Here is a 20658-nt window from a genome sequence, read left to right as displayed (position 1 = left end):
AGCTTTTCTGGGGGTAATACCATAATTATAATAATTTGCAACTTTATAATTTAGGAAGTGACTACTTTGATTAGATACTGATTTTGCAGGATCCAAAATAGAAGTGACCATAAAAAAGGGTTCCTCTGATTTAAAAGTCCCATCATGCTGTGGAAGGTTTTTTTAGTATCTCTGTATTTGACTGCAGAAAGCTGAGAGAACTGAGTAGTGTTCAAAAAACAAGAGTGATCTCTCCTTTATAAGACTTTATTTTGTTTGTATTGCTTTAGTTTCTTGTTTCAGCTGAGCAGATCTAATAGCTCATTTAGCAAAATGTCTTGTTAAACAGTATTCCGCCTGTACAGAACTAACCTAACCCTATAGCAAGCCAGTCTGGTGAGTTAAGGCATTGTGTTTTGCAAGGACTTTTTATAGAGCAGTTGGTACAAGAATGAGGGGAAGGGACTGAAAGATGGTTTGCCCTTTTAAGCAGCAACTGACTTTTGAAACAGCTCAACCAGCACAAGACAGAACTCAAGTTTGTGGACGACACTAAGCTATTTGGCCCAGATGACATGCTGAAGGGATGGGATGCCATCCAGAGGGAACTGGACAGGCTTGAGAGGTGGGCCTCTGCCAGCCTCCTGAAGTTTAGCAAGGCCAAGTGCAAGGTGTCTTGCATTGGGTTGGGGCAATCCCAAGCACAAATACAGTGGGGAGAGAATGACTTGAGAGCAGTCTTGAGGAAAAGGACTTGGGGGTGTCTGTTGATGAAGAACTTAACATGAGCCAGCAGTGTGCTAGGGCAGGCTGAGATAGTTGGAGTTCTTCAGCCTGGAGAAGAGAAGGCTCCAGGAAGACCTTAAGAGTGGCTTTACAGTGCCTGAAAAGGGTCTACAAAACAGCTGGGGAGGGACTTTTTACAAGGGCTTGTAGTGAAAGGATGAGGACAAATGGCTTTAAGCTGGAAGATCATAGAATCCTAGAATGGTTTGGGTTGGAAGGGACCTCCAAAGGTCATCTAGTCCAACCACCTCTGCAGTAAGCAGGGACATCCTCAACTAGATCAGGTTGCCCAGAGCCCTGATGAGCCTCACCTTCAATATCTCCAGGGATGGGGCCTCAGCCACCTCTGGGGGCAACCTGTTTGAGTGTTCCATCACCCTCAGTGTAAAGAACTTGTTCTTAACATCCAATCTAAGTCTGCTCTTCTCTAGTTTAAAACCATTGCCACTTGTTCTGTCACCACAGGCCTTTGTAAAGTTTCTCTCCATCCTTCTTGTAGGCCCCCTTCAGGTACTAGAAGGTTGCTATTAGGTCTCTCTGGAGCCTCCTCTTCTCCAGGCTGAACAACACCAGTTCCCTCAGCCTGTGTTCATAGCAGAGGTGTTCCAACCACCTGATCATTTTTGTGACCCTTTTCTGGACCCACTCAATTAGGTCCATGTCCTTCTTGTACTGAGGGCTCCAGAGCTGGAGACTTAGACTGGATACTAGGAAGAAATTCTTCACAGTGAGGGTGGTGAGGCACTTGAACAGGTTGCCCAGGGAAATTGTGGATGCCTTCTCCCTGGAAGTGTTAAAGAGCAAGTGGGATGGGGACTTGAGCAGCCTAATCTAGTGGAAGGTGTCTCTGCCCATAGCGGGAGGGGTGGAATTACATGATCTTCAAGATGTCTTCCAACCCAAAACATGCTGTGAGTCTGTGGTAAGAATCCACAGCATGCCTGAAGTCAGCTGCTTTTCCTCTGAGGGACCCCATGCTAAAAAACGTGGTTTATTACTTACAGAAATGTTCTGTACTGTGTACTTGAATCAAGTATAATTGGGCAGCACTGAATTGTTAAATTATTTTAAAAGTGTTTAAACTTTAATATGTCAGAAACAGCACAAACGTTTTGAAAAATTCAGCTTTTTTATCCATTATTATATTTGAGAGCCCACTGAATAGTCTTACATTGACTTTACATCCTGACTTTAGCAAGCCTTTTGACACTGTCTCCCATGACAGCCTTGTGGGAAAGCTCAGGAAGTCTGGGTTAGAAGGGTGACTGGTGAGATGGACTGAGAACTGGCTAAACAGCAGAGCTCAGAGGGTTGTGATCAGTGGAGTCCAGTTGGAGACCTGTAACTAGGGAGTTAGTGTGGGGTCCAGTCTTACTGAACATCTTCATCAATGACCTGGATGAGGGGATGGAGTGTACCCTCAATCAAGTTTGCTGCTGATGAAACTGGGAAGATTGGTTGATACACCAGAAGACTGTGTGGCTAGACCTGGACAGACTGGAGAACTGGACAATGAGGAAACTAATGAGGATCAGCAAGGATAAGTGTAGAGTCCTGCACCTGGGGAGGAATAACACCATGCAACAGTACAGATTAGGCATTGACCTGCTGGAAGGCAGCTTCATGGAGAGGGACCTTGGAGTCCTGGTCAACAACAATGTTATCCATGGGACAGCAGTATGCCCTTGGGGCCAAGAAGGCCAATGGTATCTTGGGGTGCATTAAGAAGAATTTGGCCAGCAGGTCAAGGGAGGTTCTCCTCCCTCACTGCTCTGACCTGGTGAGACCACATTGGGAGTATTGCTGGGCTTCCTAGTTCAATAGGGACAGGGATATGCTAGAGAGTGTCCATTGGAGGGCTATGAGGATGATTAAGGTCCTGAAATACCTGTTTTAGGAGGAAAGACTGAGAGACCTAGGACTGTTTAGTCTGGAAAAGTGAAGATTGAGAGGGGATCTTACTAATGTTTATAAATATCTGAAGGGTGGATGTCAAGAAGGTGCTAGTCACTTTTCAGTGGTGTCCTGTGTGGGACAAGGGACAGTGGGTACAAACTAGCAAATGGGAAGTTTCACCTCAACATGAGGAAAAACTTCTTTGGTGATGGATACTGGAACAGACTGTCCAGAGAGGTTGTGCAATCTCCTTCCCTAGAGACTTTCAAGACTCATCGGGATGCATTTCTGTGTGATCTGCCTTAAGTGATCCTGCTTTAGCAAGGGGATTGGACTCAATGACCTTAGGAGGCCTGTTTCAACCCCTACCATTTTATGATGTCTGTAATTTAATTGGTAAGCCTGTACAGCACTGACATCCACTCAGAGTAATAGAAACTTCAGACATTCTCAGCTATGTGGCAAGTAAACAACCTCTGCATTGTATAGAGGAGTTGCTAACTTGTGAAATTCCCTTTGGTTGTGCAGCTTGACCTCAACAGCTGATTGTGGTTCAAAGAATTTTCAAAGTAATACAGGTGATGGCAATGAGATCATAGGCAGCAATATAAGGGTGTCATGCTTCAAAGAACCAAGCCATTGCAAGAAAACCTGACAAGTAGTGTCCTGTGACCAGTCAGAAAAATTGAAACTGAGGTGGTAATTATACTGTGGGTTGTATTCTAATGGATTTGTCACCCAGCAAGCTGAAATACTAATTTCATTAATCAAGGGCAAACAGTTGAACAACTTATGACAGTTCTCTACTTTCAGGACTTGACATCTGGATTACTGGCATTGTTCTTTTCAGGGCAACACATACGACAACATTTGAATCATTAGGATCACTACGCAGAGTATTACAAAGATAAGGGCAGAGAAGAGATTCCCTCCAGGTTAACCTGCTATACTCTGCTTAGATTATGCACAACCAGGAAATAGTTACGGGCTTTTCTTTTTTAATCTTTAAGGTGTCATATTGACAGTATGCATCGATATGGTTTTTGTCTTTAGAGTCAAATAATCTTACATGCCTGGTAATTCCACTTGAAGAAAAATGTTTTTCCATTTTTTTTTTTGCAGTTGGTTGTTCTGTTTTGTTTGTTTGTTGTGGTTTGTTCTTGTTTTTTTTTTTAATTCATAGATTTTCCATGACATTCCACCTTAATTTGGTATTCCTGTGTGTTTAAAATCATATTTAAAAATAACAGAATTGTAGAATTGCTTTGGTTGGAAGAGGCCTTTAAGATCATCAAATCCAGCCATTAACCTGGTTAACTGAGCACTATTAGGTCACCACAAAAACATGTCCCTGAGCACCACATCTACACATCATTTAAATGCCTCCAGGGATGGTGACTCAACCACTTCCAAGGATAGCCCATTACACTGTTTTACAGCTTTTTTTGTGAAGAAATTTATCCTTTGTTTTGATTGGGATTAAATTAACAAGGCAGGAATTATAAAAATATAGTCATCTTTATTTTCTTGAAAACTCTGCTCCAAAATTATGTACAAAGCTGATTAAATTTTATTTACAGGTTCTGTTTGGTTGCGAATCTACAAGGATGCTTATGGGCAACTTTAGTACAATTTAGAGAAAATGGAAAAGGCTAAGCCACAAAATAGCTTTACCCCACTTATAAAATCAGAGGCAAAGCTGGGGCCCTAGGGAAAGCCGATGATTCAGATTGTACGAGGATGGAGCAGGAATTTAGAGATGGTCCCTGGATCTCTCCTTGCAGGGCAGCCTCCAGAGCTGCAAGCTTTATAATCCGATTTGTGGATCATGCAGCACAAATCCAAAGGAAGAAGGGACTCGCCAAAGTAAAAGTGTCCTTAGACACAGCTCCCGCAAGGTAAATCTTGTGGAGCAGCGCTGTCTGAGCAGCACAAGAGAAGGTGCACTGCTGGTGTGTTTTCAGAAAACAGCCACATTTTATGGCAGAGGGTTGCTCTAGCATGGGCAGGGAGCAGGACCCCAGGGTAGGCAGGTCCAAGAGATGCCAGGTCCAGGTACTACTGATTAATGTCACTGTGAATCTAGTGAGTCCCAGCATGAATCCCAGGAAACTTGAGTCCTGAGCGAGTCTGAGACCACTTTCTGGTCACTCTAAGATTTCACTAGACAATGTGTCCAGTGCCAGTATATACGGGGCATGAAGAACCCAGCCAATCACAATTCCAAATCCCAGTGTGGGTGAATACACATGAGGGACTTCAGCTCAGGTGGGAGGAAAGGAGCCTCTTTTTCCCTTTCCTGCTCAAGCCCCCAGTGGGAGGGGAAGGCAATTTCGAACTTTTCTCTTCTCCCATTCAAACCTCCGCAGATGGAGATGGGGGAAGGGGAATTTGGAACACCCTGAAATACTTACATCCAATGTAAACCTCCCTCGGAAGAACTTCAGGCCATGTCCTGTTGACTTGTTGCTTGGGAGAGCAAATTGACTCCCACCATTCAGATAGTTGTAGAGTGATCAGGTCTTCCTTGAGCCTTCTTTTCCTCAGGCTAAACAATCCCAGTTTCCTCAACCACTCCTCCTAAGAGTTGTGCTCCAGACCCTTCACCAGCTTCATTGCACTTGGTTGGATTTGCAGCACTTGGAGATCCTTGTTCTAGTGAGGGGCTCAGAGCTAAACACAGTATTTGAGGTGTGGTGTCACCTCAATGTGTCACAAAGTGCTAAGTACAGGAGCATGTGGCCACACTATTCCTGATACAGGACAGGATGCTGTTGGCCATTTTGGCCACCTGGCCACACTGTGGGCTCATACTCATATGGCTGTCAGCTAGCGTCTGCATGTCCTTTCCTTCCGAGCAGCTTTCCAGCCGCTCTTCCCAAGCCTGTAAAGTTGCATGGGGTTGATATGACCCAAGTAAAGGTCTTAGCACTTGACCTTGTTGAATTTCATACCATTTGCTTCAGCCCATTCATTCAGCCTGTTTAGATCTCTCTGCAGAGAGTCCCTACCTTCATGCAGTTTGACACACCTTCCTAACTTGGTGTCATCTGCAAATTTATTAAGGGTGCTTTCTATCCTCTCATCCACGTCATTAAGATATCAAAGAGACAGGCTGCAATCCTGAGCCCTGGGGAACACTACTTGTTGTATTTAACTCCACTCACCACCACTCTTTGGGCCTGGCCATCCAGCTACATTTTTTTTTAAATCCAGTGAAGCACAGACCCATCCAAGCTATGTGCAACCAGTTTCTCCAGGAGAATACTGTGAGAGTGTCAAAAGCTATACTAAGTCTTGGTACATGAAGGAACATATAGGATGCTCACCTTTCCAGAGATGTAAGGCATAGGAGCTGAGCTCCTACTAATATTGCACCATCAATTTAGAGTTCTGCTGCCTTCATATGTCTGTGATGATTCTCTCCAGGAGATTACTGCCTCTATGGTGGAATGGGCAATAAATAACTTGTAGCTGAATCTTTGCTGCTTCAGTGTAGTCTGTTGCTCTGCCTAAATAAGGTGTATGTTGCTCAGCTTCACACTGCTGTTTGAGATGCAGGCATTCTTTTTTCCTTTCACAAATTCATCTGTGAGGACATTAGTTTAGGCAAACAAGCAGAGCACAGAGCTGCAGATGATACTAAACTCCTGCAGAATGACTGGAAGCTTTTGCTTTTGGCAGCGCTGACTGGCTCTTCTGCCCGGTTGAATGGATCAGAGACGTATTTGTCAGACTTGCTGAGAAGCAGTGCTTGGTTGGTGCAAACCTAGAAGAAGACTTACAGATTTACCTGTAAAAGTACAATTTCTCACATCTTTCAGAAGCATGTAATTACGTACATGAAAGCCATTCTGCAAGCCTAACCCATCAGTGAATGTTAGGGGTTAGAAACACAAAGCATGTATGCCTGGAGCAGGTTGCACAGGAATGTGTCCAGCTGGGTTTTGGAGAACACTCCACAACTTTTCTGGGCAGCTTGTTTTGTGCTCTGTCAAACACATTAGTAGTTATTGACATGACACTTAGTAAAATTACTCTCCTTTCACTTTTTTGGGTGTTTTTCCATGGTTACTGTATATCATAGTGACTTTTAATTTCACTATAAATCAGAAAAGTAATTAAACATAATATAGTTCTCCAAACTTTTAGCATTCTAGTAATAAAATGCATTAAACCAGAAGAATTTTCATAAAAGAAATTACAAGCTTCTGTAATAGTGATGTATGAATGTACCTTCTCACCATTTTTTTACAGAAAAAATTTTCCTCTGTACCTTGTTGAAAACAGCTGAGTTGGTTTGGGCTTCTGTTAATTGCAAATGAATTTAAATAGCATTTGAATATACTTAATCCAATTGTTTTAATTTTTGTCTAGCACTTGACAGAGGAAAAGCCAGAAGGCCTTGTCAATGAAGCATCTCGGTATGGATGTACAGATTAATTTTATATATCACAGTTAGGAACTGCACTGTTGTAGAAGTTCATTAGAAATGGCCTCTTCTATTTTTTTCTCCTTTTTAAACTAAGTAGATTTGCTTTCAAAGTAAGTAATGAAGTAGAAAGTACAAAAAGTAACTTCATGCTCTATTTGGTCTTTTTGCCAAGATCTGACTCTGTAGTAAGAGGGATTGGATTTTACCTAAGTGAAGGGGGAAACACCTGTGTTGGGAGGAAGAAATAATTTCATGCAAGGATCTATCAGATGTTTGAAGTAGAACTAGAGCTAGAGGAATATTTTTTGCTAGATTATTAAGGATAATTTTTAACAGTACAAGTTTCATAAAGCAAAGAGATTTCACGTGTGACTTTACAAAGAGTACATGCAAGAGAAGTAAGTGCTTGTGAAATTTATAAATCACCAAACACTCTGGATTAAAAAGAACAAAACAAAAACTAGCAAGTTTTTGTAGATTGGTAGACCTCTCTGATAATACAGAAGAGCATCTCAAGGAGAAGCCAGTATTGCTTCAGTAATTCTCTATGGTGTTCTAGTTTAATGCTTGCTGCTTTTCTGTACTAACAGATGCTATGGGAGAGATGGCATTTATGTCTTACATGAAAAATATTTGTTTATTCATGTCTTTTTTTTTTCTTGATATACAGGCAGGTTGCATTAGCTGATCTTATAATTATCAATAAAATGGATTTGGTTTCAGAGGAAGAATTGGATAAAGTCAGAGCATCTGTCAGGTAATGAAACTTTTGGCATAATTAACACTGTACTGGCTCAAAGGTTATTTTTATTTATAGTTACTTCCTGCTGTTAATGCAGAAATTAGATCTCACAATTACATTGACACAGATAGTTTGCTTAGATTGGAAAAGAGACTACGTGTTTCTAAAGGCATTTCAATACTATTATGTGCTTATACACTCTTAGCAGTTTGCTTGTCTGGGTAAGATTTGAAGTTACTTGGTAGGGATAAGCTTTTCTCTTAAATGTCCATGCTGTTAAGATTTCTGGGCAGCCATTCCCATTTTTCAGAAATTAGTATTAAGGAAATAAAAATCTGCTCATAAATACAAATTCACTATCAGATGCTTAAATTTCATGAAGGAAGTCCCAAAAAACTGTCACGGGCATGGAAGAACTAATGGTCTGAATTAAACTAGTGATCAAAGACATGCCCTATCTTTTTATACCTACACTGTGATGACCAAAATGAAACTTTTTTTTTTTTTTTCACACATACAACTTTATTAGTGATTCAAATTCTGAAAGTAGAAATGCTTAGACCCAGCAGAGTGTGTCATGAAGAGTCTTGGATAGGAAAATGCTATTCTGACTGATAGTATTTTGTTGCTAGAGCTCCCAGGCTTTACTTAGGAAATGAAAAAAACCACAAAACCAAAGTCTGTCAGGATGTCTTTTGTTCAACAAGTTAAAAACAGAGTTGGAGTTATTGTGGTCCTTTCCATGTTTAACTTGTTCAAGCAATATATTAGTTACATTGCCACCTAACTGTTGATTTTTCTTTGTTGTTTTAGGTCAATAAATGGACTTGTTAAGATTCTAGAGACGCAAAGATCAAGGTATTAAATGGCCACTGTACCTAGGTATCAGATGCTGTTTGTTTGCTGATGGATGTAAATATGCTATTAGATCAGTGCTAGTCTGTCCATGAGGAAGAGGTCTAATATATGAATTGCAGAATCCACATCTGCATAATTCTCTGGTGTCTGATGCCAGACAGTATTAAATTTTGAATATTAGATTAAGCAGATCTCAGATGCAGTCTTCAGTGGCAACTCTTAGTCTTACTGGTAAATACAGGTTTGTGAATGACACGTATTTGTCTCTCCCAGGATAAAAAATAACAATAGTGAAATAACAACAAATTTTATTTTATTTGCATGTTATTTGAGAACATATATTCTTTACGTAGGGGGTTTGTCCCTCAAAAGCCCATATTTAAAAAGGACCAATTCAGCACTTTCTTGAATGTTGCTGTATCATTTTTCAGAACACTGCTGAGAACACCTGACACTGAGCTACTTACGAACTTCAGAGACAGATTCTTTGTATTTTACATTCACAACCCTTTCATCTTAGAAACTATTTCATAAAGCTGCTGTTTGGTGTAGAAGTCTATACTGCCGACATTCCAGAAGTTTCTTTTTTTTAACCTCTCCTACTTTCCTTGTATTTAATACATCTAATTAATTGCATTTAGAAAGCTGCCAGTTGCTATAAACAGTGAAACCTGTAGCCTGTGTTACTTTTGTAAAAAAACCCAACCAAACAAACAACTTTTTAGGCAATTTATAGGTAGCTTTTCTTAAAAGTAAGTATGATCAGTACTGTCTGTTCCATATTACATTTTTCATTTGTCTCAGTTGTTAGAGCTGAAATTTTTCTCAGTAGCACTTGCCTCATAGCATATTTCAATTTTGTTTGCTAATAGTGTGACAGTTCGAACTACATATGTTCCAGAAGTTTGTGTATGCTTTGGGGTGATCTATATTCAGGGTGCAGAATAGTTGCCAGGAAGAACTTCAGGGGTCCTTTTCACATTTGGAGAAAACCAATTATTATTCCGATATCCAGTATGAAGTAGTTTCATCTCTATGATTACATATTACTGTGCAAATGAACACTGTGTTTATTAACTACCAACATACAAAAATAAGTCTAAGAATTAATGGCCTTAGTATGGTAAAGAGAAAAACAAACAGGCTTTGTTGAATCATTTTAAAGATAATTATTTAAGTATTCACAATATTTAAATGCAGTGAAAATGCAAAGCTTTCCTTCTACTCTCTGCTTAGAGTTGATCTCTCCAATGTCTTGGACCTGCATGCATTCGACAGTGTATCTGGATTAAGGTATGGTGATAGTTCAACTGTTTTTTTAAATTGTACATAATGTCCATTGTGTAAATATGTGTATGAAATGCACACTTAAATCCTGTCTCAAATTTGTGTCAGAGTTTCTGTTAGAAATCGTTGTTAGTCACTTGTTCAAAATTCTAACTTTTTAAGTGGTAATCTGAGATTGAGAAATTTCTCCACAGAAATTTCTCCACTTGAAATGCATGCAACGTGATTGGATGAGTGAAATCAGAGGTGAGGGGAGAAGGACTTTCTGTTCACTTTGTGTGCTGAAGTTTAGCAAAGAGAGCAAGGAGTACTGAAGCAAAGTTATTATTAGTAATTAGTGTTATAAAGGGAAGGAGAGAATGTGCAGCTAGAGTCAATATCAGCTTCATTTTTCTTCCTGAGGTGCACACTGTTCACTTCAGGTAAAGGAATGGAGCCATTTCTTTATTCACGCAACAGAGAAATTACAGAAGTTGCAAGCTAATGACCTCTACTACATGAGACACACTCATGCGGTTTCCTAGTGGACTGGTGCAGTAGTATCTGAAGGGCAGCCTGATTTTCCTGACTCTGCTGCTCTTTCTTTTTGCTGGCACTGGGTTTTGCCTGATCTGTGAAAAGTAGTTTTTGTTTTCTTTTTCAGCTGCATGAATGTACCAATGGCAGCATCAGGGTGTCAGAACAGGCATCCAAAAGAACATTAATCAAGAAGGAAAGCCAGTATTACCGTTATGGGCAATAGATAACGGTTAGGTTATAAACCAAATCATAAACCCATGTCCTGAGTTCTTAAAATAGATCAGCTAGCTAAGCTGACTCATCTTGGAACAACACAACAGAGAAAGTGGTAAGATGATGTGAACCAGAGAACGATGGTCTTACTAATGGCAATTCAGCTAGGGCTGATTAACTGTAATATTAGGTGGCATTCTGCAAGGTTTCTAGGAAGTGCTGTGCTCTACAAATCTGAGTAAGTCCTTAAAGAATAGACAAAATAATAATTTTGGGTTCTCTCTTACCTCAATCATAGTTTTATTTCTATTTTGAAATAATGACATTTTTTTCATCCTACTCAAATGTGATATTTAACTTCACTTATTTTCAGTTTGCAGAAAAAGCTTGAGCATGTAAAGACAACGCATGCACATCTAGATAAGGTAATTACTAAAACCACTGCTTAAGTCTTTTTGTAACAGCAGGATTCTTCAGGGTGTTTGCAAGTATTGCATGCTAATCATGTTACCTTTTCAGAAGATTTCAGTTAGGGATTATGTGTTTTGAGATCTTTGGTAGATTACATAAAATACATATATGGAATATACTTTGCTGAAGGTAGATGCTAAACAGATAGAGGAAGTCTTACTTTCAGAAAAGCTTATGGGCTTCCACTGCTCCAGATAGTCACGGGGTTCATTGATTCACAGGGACAGTATTACTGAAACAGGCAGATAGCACTACTCTCTACTACTTTCAGTCAATTGCTAAATTTGTAGCCAGTCTTTATCCTGTAGGTTTGCTTTCCAAGTGTTGTGTGTGTATGTAGGTAACAGGTAAATGTTCTTCATGACTTTGTGTTCTTCAGACTTCACTGAGTAATTAAACATTTAGACATTTCTGTTGTATGAGTGCTTCCTACTGTTTTCACAAGAAAGAGTAACAATTTAACTGGTAAGAAGAAGATTCTGCCCTATAACCTGGGTATCAATGCTTTAGACACGCATACTAAAAAATACTAAACAGTTTTGTTGATGTTATTTTTGGTATGCCAAATGAAACTCCAAAATTGTATTCCCTCTTCCCACCCTGATATTCAACCCAATGTATGTTTATGTCAGGGCAGAATCTTGTAAATGAGTATTTCTGCCTTTATGACTTTTATTTGAGCAAATAAAATGGATTTTGTGATCAGCATACCTAATTTCAGAGGTTAATTTAAGGAAGAAAGATCTCATCCATTGTACCTATAGAATTCAAACAGTTATATGCCAATTGCATCTTCTAAGAACCTTCCATTTTCATGATGTACAGATGTAACTGGAAAGGCTGCCTTTTATTTATTTTTTCCCCCAATCAGTCTTTTTTTCTTCTGCTTAGACCCTTCAAAAAAGCAGGATATTCTTAAATCAGGAAATTACCAAATTTATTGCCTGGTAACAAAAACATAAAAATACTGATTTGAGTTCTGAAAAAAAAAAAAAAAAAGACATTAAAAACAGTGTCACTTACATGAACACCTCTCCTCTCTCCCTTTTCCCCTCCGTTTGCCCTGTTGTTTTTTTTTTCGGTGGGTTGCACTTAGCACATATGGAAGTTGAAGTGTTTGTGTAATGATTTTCTGTTCCTTGTCACTGCCCTGTTCCTTAGGGTACCTTTTCACCTGTGAAGTGTCCTTATTCTGTGGATAAACAAGTTTCAGTAAACAGTCTTTCAGGGGTTTATGTACACACTTTGGTATGGCATGGCATGCCTTCTCCAAAGAGTTTCAGTCCCAAGTGGATGGAGGTATCTGTTGGTTTAACAAGGGGCTGAGTGTTTCTCTGCCCCAAAGGTGCGAGGGATGGGGTTTTTTTTTTACTGTTTCAGAGCTGGCTGGAACAGGTTGTAGGACACACAAGGCAACTCTTGACCTCCTCCCACACCCCTCAGCACTGCAAACCTCTGCTATGTAAGCCTTATAAGCTTACACATACTTTAAAGGGTTTTATATGAGCATCCATGGGTTATAGATTCCACCCCTGATATCATCAGAAACGGAATATATACCTAGTATATATTTCACTCCTTGCCACTGAGAATTGGACTCTAGGGGTTAATGCTCTGGCAGTCAGAATAAGTATGTTAAAAGCTGTTGAATTTTTACCTCAGTCTCCTGCCAGGTGGATGCTGGAGGTTTGAGTGTATTTATTTCCACTGCAGACTCCACTCTGGTGTAGATTAGTAAGGTTAGCATTGTGTACTGTAAAGCTCTTGTTCCTGCAAAACACCAAACCAGACACTCTGCTGTTTAATTTATCCATCATGTCTTAGTATACAAGCAAATATTCATGCAGACAGTACAACCACAGAGTAACACCACTACTGGATATCCACCTCATTTCTGAGGCTAGTTGTAGTTTCAACCAGAACTCAAATGTGTGGTGGTGGCCAGTGTTGATTTGATATAACATGGGCACCTCCTCATCTGGAGAGTAAGGTGATGCTTCAGATGACTTAGATTTTCCAGAGCTTGCTTCACATCCTGTAGCCGTGTTAACTGGGTTCTGACCTTCTCCCTGGGCTTGTTAGTTGTTAGCTGTAGATCTTTTCCCCTTACCAAGTCTCAGTTTATAGGGTGGAAGCATGGAGATTTTTCATCCCCTTCTGCCACTTTAACAACTGCAATTTTCTTATAATTTGTACTCTTAAGTCACTCCTTGATCAATAGGATGTTCTACAAGATTTTCAAGCGATACCAGAAAGACAATAGTGGCTGTGCCTAGCAGTCAGAGCTTTTGATCTGAGGTCTCAGCCTTTTCGGAGCCCCTTCCACCTTACTTGTAACACAGCAGGGGTCAAAATGTCCATAACTGATTGACACTTGCTCCCAGTCCCTCCACGGGGTGTTGTTTGTGGGGTCAGATGGACTGAGCTCAACATACAATCAGTACATTGCAGAGATGTTCCTAATTTTGCAAGTATCTTCCTTTAGCTTCCCAGCACCACCACAGCTACTGCAGAAGCAACCTGCAGGGGCAGCTGCTCTATGTGTCTGCACTGTTTTAATTCAAGTGAAAGGTGATAAGAATGTTTGCACTTTGGGCAGTGGTGCTCCCATTTCTGCAGTACTGTAACACGGACTGCCTGATAGAGTTTCCATGGTAGATTGGATGGCTTGATACACAGCTTTCCCTTTGGCCAATTTGGTGTTAGCAGCTGCTAAATTTTGATCCAGCTGCAAAGTAGCACACCTCCCAGTTATTCACAGGTGGTAGTTGTATGTCTTTTGCCACTTCTGGGATAGTTTTCTTGGATGCTGACCCTGGGAGACTTAAGGCCTTGTGCCATGGGCACATGGGGTTGAAGCTGGCACCATTCTGTGTCTTCATCTTCCTGTCCCACTAGGGCTTTCACAGGTCCCTGCTTTTTGCAACAGTTTGTCTGCACACATCTCCTCAGATGTAGTGGGTCCACCACTCACACTAGAGTAAACAGTCACAGATTCTCAGTACTAGAACTAAGGTTCTTTGTGGATTCCCCAAGCCACTGCAGTAATATACTCTGCTCTGGTGAGGACACACTTGGGTGCACTGCATCCACCTCTGGGGCCCACAGCACCAGAAAGACATGAGCCTGGATTCAGATGAGGCCCACAAAAGTAATCAGAGGGCTGGAACACCTCCTGTGAAGAAAGGGTAAGAAAGCTCGGACTGTTCAGCCTGGAGAAGAAAAGGCTCCAGGAAGACCTTATCGTGGCCTTTCAATACCAAAAGGGGGCCTACAAGAAAACCAGACTTTTTACCAGGGCCTATAGTTCTGTGTGGTAGCTTTCTGCTCCTTTTTGCTTCAGACATCTTTGCTTTCAGAATCTATGCCTACGCAGTCTATTTGTAAAAAGCTTCTCATAACAGGCAAGCACAGATAGGTGAAAAATACGTTAATTATGAAGATCAGAAACTGTAACAAAGGTTAGTATGCCAAGAAAATAGCTCTATTAAACATTGGAAAGATTGATCTTACTTGCCTTGGTATTCTTATGCTTTCTTTGAGAATGGAGAGCAGCTACAGAAAAGAATTGAGAGGCAGAAGCTGGTAGCATTAAAATATTGAAAGTGTTGCCTATGTCCCCTAATTGTACACCCAAAAGAACAAAAAATTATAGCGTAATGTATCCAAGCAGAAAAGAAGTGTGGAATGGAGAAAAAAAAATCATATGAATATATAGCTGCCTTTTTTTTTTTTTATGAGGCCAAATTAAGAAGAACACTTTTTGAAAGTAATGAAATGTTTATTCAGTTTCAGTTTGGTAATAATAAGTGGGTCTTTCCATTTGCAGGCTGTAACTACAGTAACATTTGAAGTTCCAGGAAATATAAGAGAAGAGGACTTAAATATCTTTATTCAAGTAAGTAACATGTCACTGTGAACTGAAAAATCGTTGTGAATTTGTATATGAATCATCCTATGCCATGTGTTCATGAAAATATTTTTGCCTTTCAAAGAATCTTCTTTGGGAGAAGAATATGAAAGATAAGGCTGGGCGCACCATGGATGTCATAAGACTGAAGGTCAGTCAGAAGTGACCAAGTTCTTTGTTTTGTGCTTTTCCTCTTTTACACCTAAAAACTGTATGCTGTTAGTTACAGACCTACCGAAGGTGCTACTGAATCACTGTAGCAGAGCAGACAAAACAGAATAGTAATCTGCAATTGTCTTGTGCAGAGAGTTTGTTACCTACTAACTGATGGAATGGCTCAGAAGGAGAGAGCTGACAGAGAAGCAAACATTGATCCTACTGGATTTGAATTGAGAGGGGAGATGTACAGTCCCAAACATCACTGACAGATTTAATAATCAGGATATAGTTAACTAACTCTTTCGTTTTCATCTCCATGGCTTTGGAAAGCTCCATTTGTCTCTCATGAATGTCTCCTTACCTAGGTACTGAATACTCTGGTTAGCTATCAGTAATTACAGTAGTTGGCATAATATGCAGAAGCTGAATTTGGCAGTAGTAGCTATGGTCTACACTTACAACTTTTTACAGTATTGGACTGTGGCTTTAATGATGCAGCTGTTAACTACTCATCTACCTGGGCACTTCATGTGTTTTTCAGTTGCATGGTTTTGAGAGAACAATAGGTGACAATTTAGGATTTATTTTCATTTTCCTTATACCAAGCAGATAAATAAATAATTTTAAAAAATGAGAACCACATCTGTCATTTAATAGGCCGTAAGAAATAAAAGAAAATGTGCTCTGGTTTGTTTTCTGAGACCACTTCTGCATCCTGGATAGCAACATAATTATTTTCATATAATTGGAAGAAAGGTTGTATTCTTGCACTTTCAGCAACAAAAGGTTGTCTTCTCCTTGCTGACAAATAGAAGAAAATATCCACTGGTGCATCTTAAGCTGTCTGAAGACAGTACTGCTATGCACAAGTACATTTTTATTTTATTGAGCTCTGAAATCAAAGTAATTCTTAGGAGATCTGAGGCATGTGATAAGTAGTGTGCTGACCTCAGTCACAGAGTTACACCAAAGCAAATAAGTCCTTGGTAATTACAGAATCAGTTCCAAAGTTTGTTGCTTTTGCTTTTATATTTGTATCTTACCCACAGTCATAAATCTTTTTAGCAGTAATAACAGTCATGGAATTCCAACTAACACATCAATGCAGACCTTTTTTCAAGAAATATTCTCCACTCTTTTTTTTTTTTTTTCTCCTTTTTCCTTTGGGGCAGTATAAGACAGATGCTACAGAATGTGTTCCACTAAAATAGTTCATAAAGTTTTAAATGAAGTGATGAAAACTTTTAATACAACTTCTGATATGTGGGTTCAAGGGCATGCTCTGACAGTAGTCCTCTGTAATTCTGTTGCTTGTTTTACTTCACAAATGCCTGTTTGGTCTCTGAAATTCAAAGATTCTATTTCAGAGTAGTTAATATGATGTGTGAGAGCTTAATCGGAACAATCTGAAATCAGACAGTTTTGCTCATTTTACATCCTCTTTGCTGGCAATCATGGAGTTATATGTCATACACCACACATATTTAAGATGGAATAGTAGCTGGTGACATTTAATTTGTGCTCAAACATGCTAGGTATTGACTAAACGAGGAACAGAAGACAGTGTGTTGAAGTGTAATTATTAGTCCTAACAAAATAAGGAGATGTGAGAATGTTGTGAGTAGAAGTGATCATGCCTCATAATTGTTTTGACTAATTGATGCATAGTTGCTAGAAGTATTTGCCCCTGCTTGGCCTACTTTCAGGAGGGTTTTTTCCCCTCATATATTTAATTTTTAAAGATATGTTTATATATCCTAACAGTTATTTTTCTTATAAGGGACTGGTATCTATTCAAGGCAAATCTCATCAGGTGATAGTCCAAGGTGTCCATGAGCTGTATGATCTGGAAGAGACATCAGTAGCCTGGAAAGAAAATGAAAAAAGAACAAATAGGCTGGTCCTAATAGGTAAGAGGAAACTGCATACATTTGTTTTTAGGAAGATGTTCTTGCATGAGGCAGTCCTGTGACTTGTCCATTGTAAAGCAGTTGGCCTAAACTGGTTAGAATAATAGCAGTGACTATGTTTAGCATAACTTTCACTGAAAGGTTTATCCATCAAGGCCTCCTGCAGTTTTACATTCCAAGCTGACAGGAATCTAGAACTACCATTTGTAATGACCTTAAAATAAAGTTAAATAAAAATAAACTATAAAAATAAACTATTATGTATTTGTAAATTACATTGGCATATTTAACATTATTTTTAAATGCCATAGATCTAAATATGGTGATGGGAATGGTTGATCGAATATTCAGTAACTGTAATGAAGGTGATTATAGCCATTAAAACGTACAAAACCTGTTTTGTTTCTGAATAACTGTTATTTTTTTGCTTTGAAAAGTGTTACATGACCAAAAATGCCCAATTTTTCCTTCTCTCGCTTATTTGCACAGCTTGAAGTCTGTTGCCTGTAAAATCTAAAGTTAGACTTGTTATCTGCATGTTAATGTTAATACTACTTTTCTCATTCTTTAATACAATAAACATTTGCTTTGCTAAGAAGCCTGGCAGAATGTTAATACTACTTTTCTCATTCTTTAATACAATAAACATTTGCTTTGCTAAGAAGCCTGGCAGATTCCTATTCAAATGTATTTTATGTAATACACTGCAAAATATAGTTGGCTAATATATTTCTTTTATAGGCAGGAATTTGGATAAGGAGACCATCAAAGAAGTATTCGTAGCCACTGTGTCAGAGAAACAAGGAAACAGCTGACATCAAGCTACCAAAAAAAAAAATTAAAAGTTTTGTATGCAAGCTTTGTACAACAGAAAAGACTGAATGAAATGCTGTATATTAGTTTGTTTTTCCCCTTTCAGTTCACACAACAATTAAACCTTGAAGTCTTCCTAAGAATCACAGCTGAAGATCAGCTCTTACAGTCTAGAATCAGACACACAGAATTCTACTGGTTTGGATTTGCCTTAAGTTACGTCATTAACACTATGTACCTGTACAGAAAGGCAGATAGGCTGTGCTGGTTTGGGGCCAGACAGATCGTCTCTTGCCCCAAAAGGGACAAAAGAATGAGACTCACACAAACGGATTGGAGAGTGATGGAAAGTTTAAATGGAAAAGCAGTTGGTGAAGCTACAGAGAACTACAAACTACAAAGCATAGTGACAAAGAGTATCCCAAAGCGTACAGAACCCCTCACAGAATTCCCAAAGGCTTCCCAATCCTTCCCTTCTTCCCACCTGAGGGTAAACCCAAACCCCCAGGCCTCTTTCTTCCCCCTCCCGCTGTTAGGCAAGTCTCAGGCTGGCCAGGTCTGAGACTGCCCCCCCCCTCCATTCTCCTCCTGGCATTAGGCCTAGACAGGCCTAAGTGGCCTTGAGGATACTCCCCCGGCATTACCCGATAAGAGAGGACATCTCCCATGGGAGCAGAGAGGGAAGAAAGAGGAGGAGAATGACTCTGCAGATGGCCTTTTAGGGCGCAGGATTTATGGGTAGCAATACACTGTTTCCTGTGTCCACCCGTATTGGGTGAGCACCCAGGACACCAGAGGTGTATCTCATGTAGCAGTGGCAGGGGGCACCCAGCCTAAACTGCCACATAGGCAAAGGCTGTAGTTCATGCTGTATGTGAAGTAGGACAGTGGGAATATGGTTAAGCATGTTTAAAGCCCTGTGCTTTTTCCAGCTGTTTTACTGCTGTGTATGAAGCAACAGTGATTATGACCAATGATGTAACTGCATTAAGAAGTATTTAGTGTTTACTACAAACCGTCTGCTATCTTGTTTTGTGGTTTTTGAATGTATACGCCCACCTCAGGTACTGCTAGACCTGTTCTACAAATGAAACTAAAACCGTGTGGAGAGCAGAGGCTCAAGACCACACAGAATGTATATTGGCTCCATGATAGCTGTGAATGCCGTGTTCAGTCACGTAGCCAAAGTGTTGACATGTAGCTGACCTCATAGACCTTCTACATTATGATCAGGATTTGGGGGCTGGGGATAGCACATTTATAGTGTACTCTGCATGATTTGTTTTGGGGCTCTCTGACGCTGCTTTTGGGGGTTGAAACTTGGTTTGAAACTTTCACCTCTGTGATCATTGCTTTGGTAATTTAGACTGTATTTTCTTGCTCAGTCCCTTCTTCAGTAGTCATCATTAACTTCCTGGCTTTAGAGAGATACTGTGATTACAGCTGTGGGAATGCAGAGTGACTGAATGCAAGAAGATAAAGTGAAATGAAAAATGCTTCAAAACAATTCTAGGACATTTAGCAGATACTCTGAAGAATGAACACCTAGCTACAGGAGTGCTCACTGTGCCTCAATATTTAGAAGCTGTTTCCAGCAGTAGTGGTGTGTTACTTGTCACGTACCTAATATTTGCTTGAGAGGATAAAAGGTGCATTAAGCTGAAAAAACAAGCAAAAAGAAACAAGGCAGTTTCCTTATCAGCAGACTTAAAAAAAAACGGGTTTGCTTCTGCTAAAATTAGTTTGGAGTATGTTTCCAAAATGCTGAGGAAGGAGACATTGTTATATCTTTCACTGCCAGGAGCTGGTGTCTCCTTTGATTAATGTAAGAAATCATGTGTCCAGTAAGATAGAGTTCTTCAGTCTCCCAGTGGATACATTAGCAGACATGACTTCATTCCTCGCATCATAAGTGGTTTTAGATAGCTTGAAGAAGTTTCCAGAAATTAACTATTTCTGTAAATCAAAGAAGGCAGAAAGAAAGAACAATCTACTTAACCATGTTGTTTTCTGTTTAGCAGAGTGTTGGTGGTATTTGAGTGAGATGGATATATTGTTGAGTGACATGGTGAGAGTTTCCCTTTGTGACCGAGTTTCTTTGTTTTGAGAGCATACATATTCCCACACTGATAGATGCTTTGGATTACATAAATGACACTTGGGCCTGCATGAAAAAGTCAAACGATTGCCACCAGTGTTACAGATTGAGTTGCGAACATGTAAATGCAAAATTGTGGATAATACATTTGTGTTTATTGCTGCTTATACTTCCATTCATCATAAAGCAGTCAAATACCTTCTGTCTCATAAATACCTCCTGTAATTGAAGAACTCTGTTATCTTTAGAAGCATTTACCTCTGAAGTGCCCAAATGATCAGACTGATTTTTACATTTGAAAAAAAAAAATGTTTGGAGATATAATAAGAGTTTCAACCACAAGCCATAAAGCAACAAACCATGGATGTTTTACACACCTACTGTCATATTTTATGTGCTTGTTTGTTACATTTACTCACCAACCTCATGCTCCAAAATTCTCCTGATGGCTGTCAATGTAGTGAGGGGAGGTTTGTTGCTGTAATGCAGCATCTCCACAGCTGGGAATCTTTGTGTAATTCACCTTGCTGTGACTCATACTCTGTAGGACTTGCCCTGCACTGCTTCAGTGGTGATGTCAGA

General features: G+C 39.7%; 1 protein-coding gene across 11 annotated transcripts in view; it reads left to right on the top strand.

Moving 5' to 3' along the window:
* Positions 1–18519, top strand: part of LOC128979795 (zinc-regulated GTPase metalloprotein activator 1B-like) — a 28715-nt gene extending 10196 nt beyond the window's left edge. For 5 of the 11 annotated variants that reach the window (XM_054398169.1, XM_054398174.1, XM_054398168.1 and 2 more), the window contains 9 exons: positions 7039–7085; positions 7767–7853; positions 8652–8696; positions 9933–9989; positions 11089–11140; positions 15016–15084; positions 15182–15247; positions 17036–17165; positions 17907–18519. In XM_054398169.1, the coding sequence (XP_054254144.1) occupies positions 7039–7085; positions 7767–7853; positions 8652–8696; positions 9933–9989; positions 11089–11140; positions 15016–15084; positions 15182–15247; positions 17036–17165; positions 17907–17980 (627 nt within the window). In that variant the 3' untranslated portion in view covers positions 17981–18519. The remainder of the gene's footprint in view (positions 1–7038; positions 7086–7766; positions 7854–8651; positions 8697–9932; positions 9990–11088; positions 11141–15015; positions 15085–15181; positions 15248–17035; positions 17166–17906) is intronic. The other 6 variants (XM_054398173.1, XM_054398171.1, XM_054398167.1 and 3 more) reach the window with 5 other exon arrangements.
* The last annotated feature ends 2139 nt before the right edge of the window (positions 18520–20658 follow it).

Source organism: Indicator indicator, chromosome Z (assembly GCF_027791375.1).
Source record: "Indicator indicator isolate 239-I01 chromosome Z, UM_Iind_1.1, whole genome shotgun sequence".
Taxonomy (NCBI): Eukaryota; Metazoa; Chordata; class Aves; order Piciformes; family Indicatoridae; genus Indicator; species Indicator indicator.
This window is presented reverse-complemented; position numbering and strand designations above follow the sequence as displayed.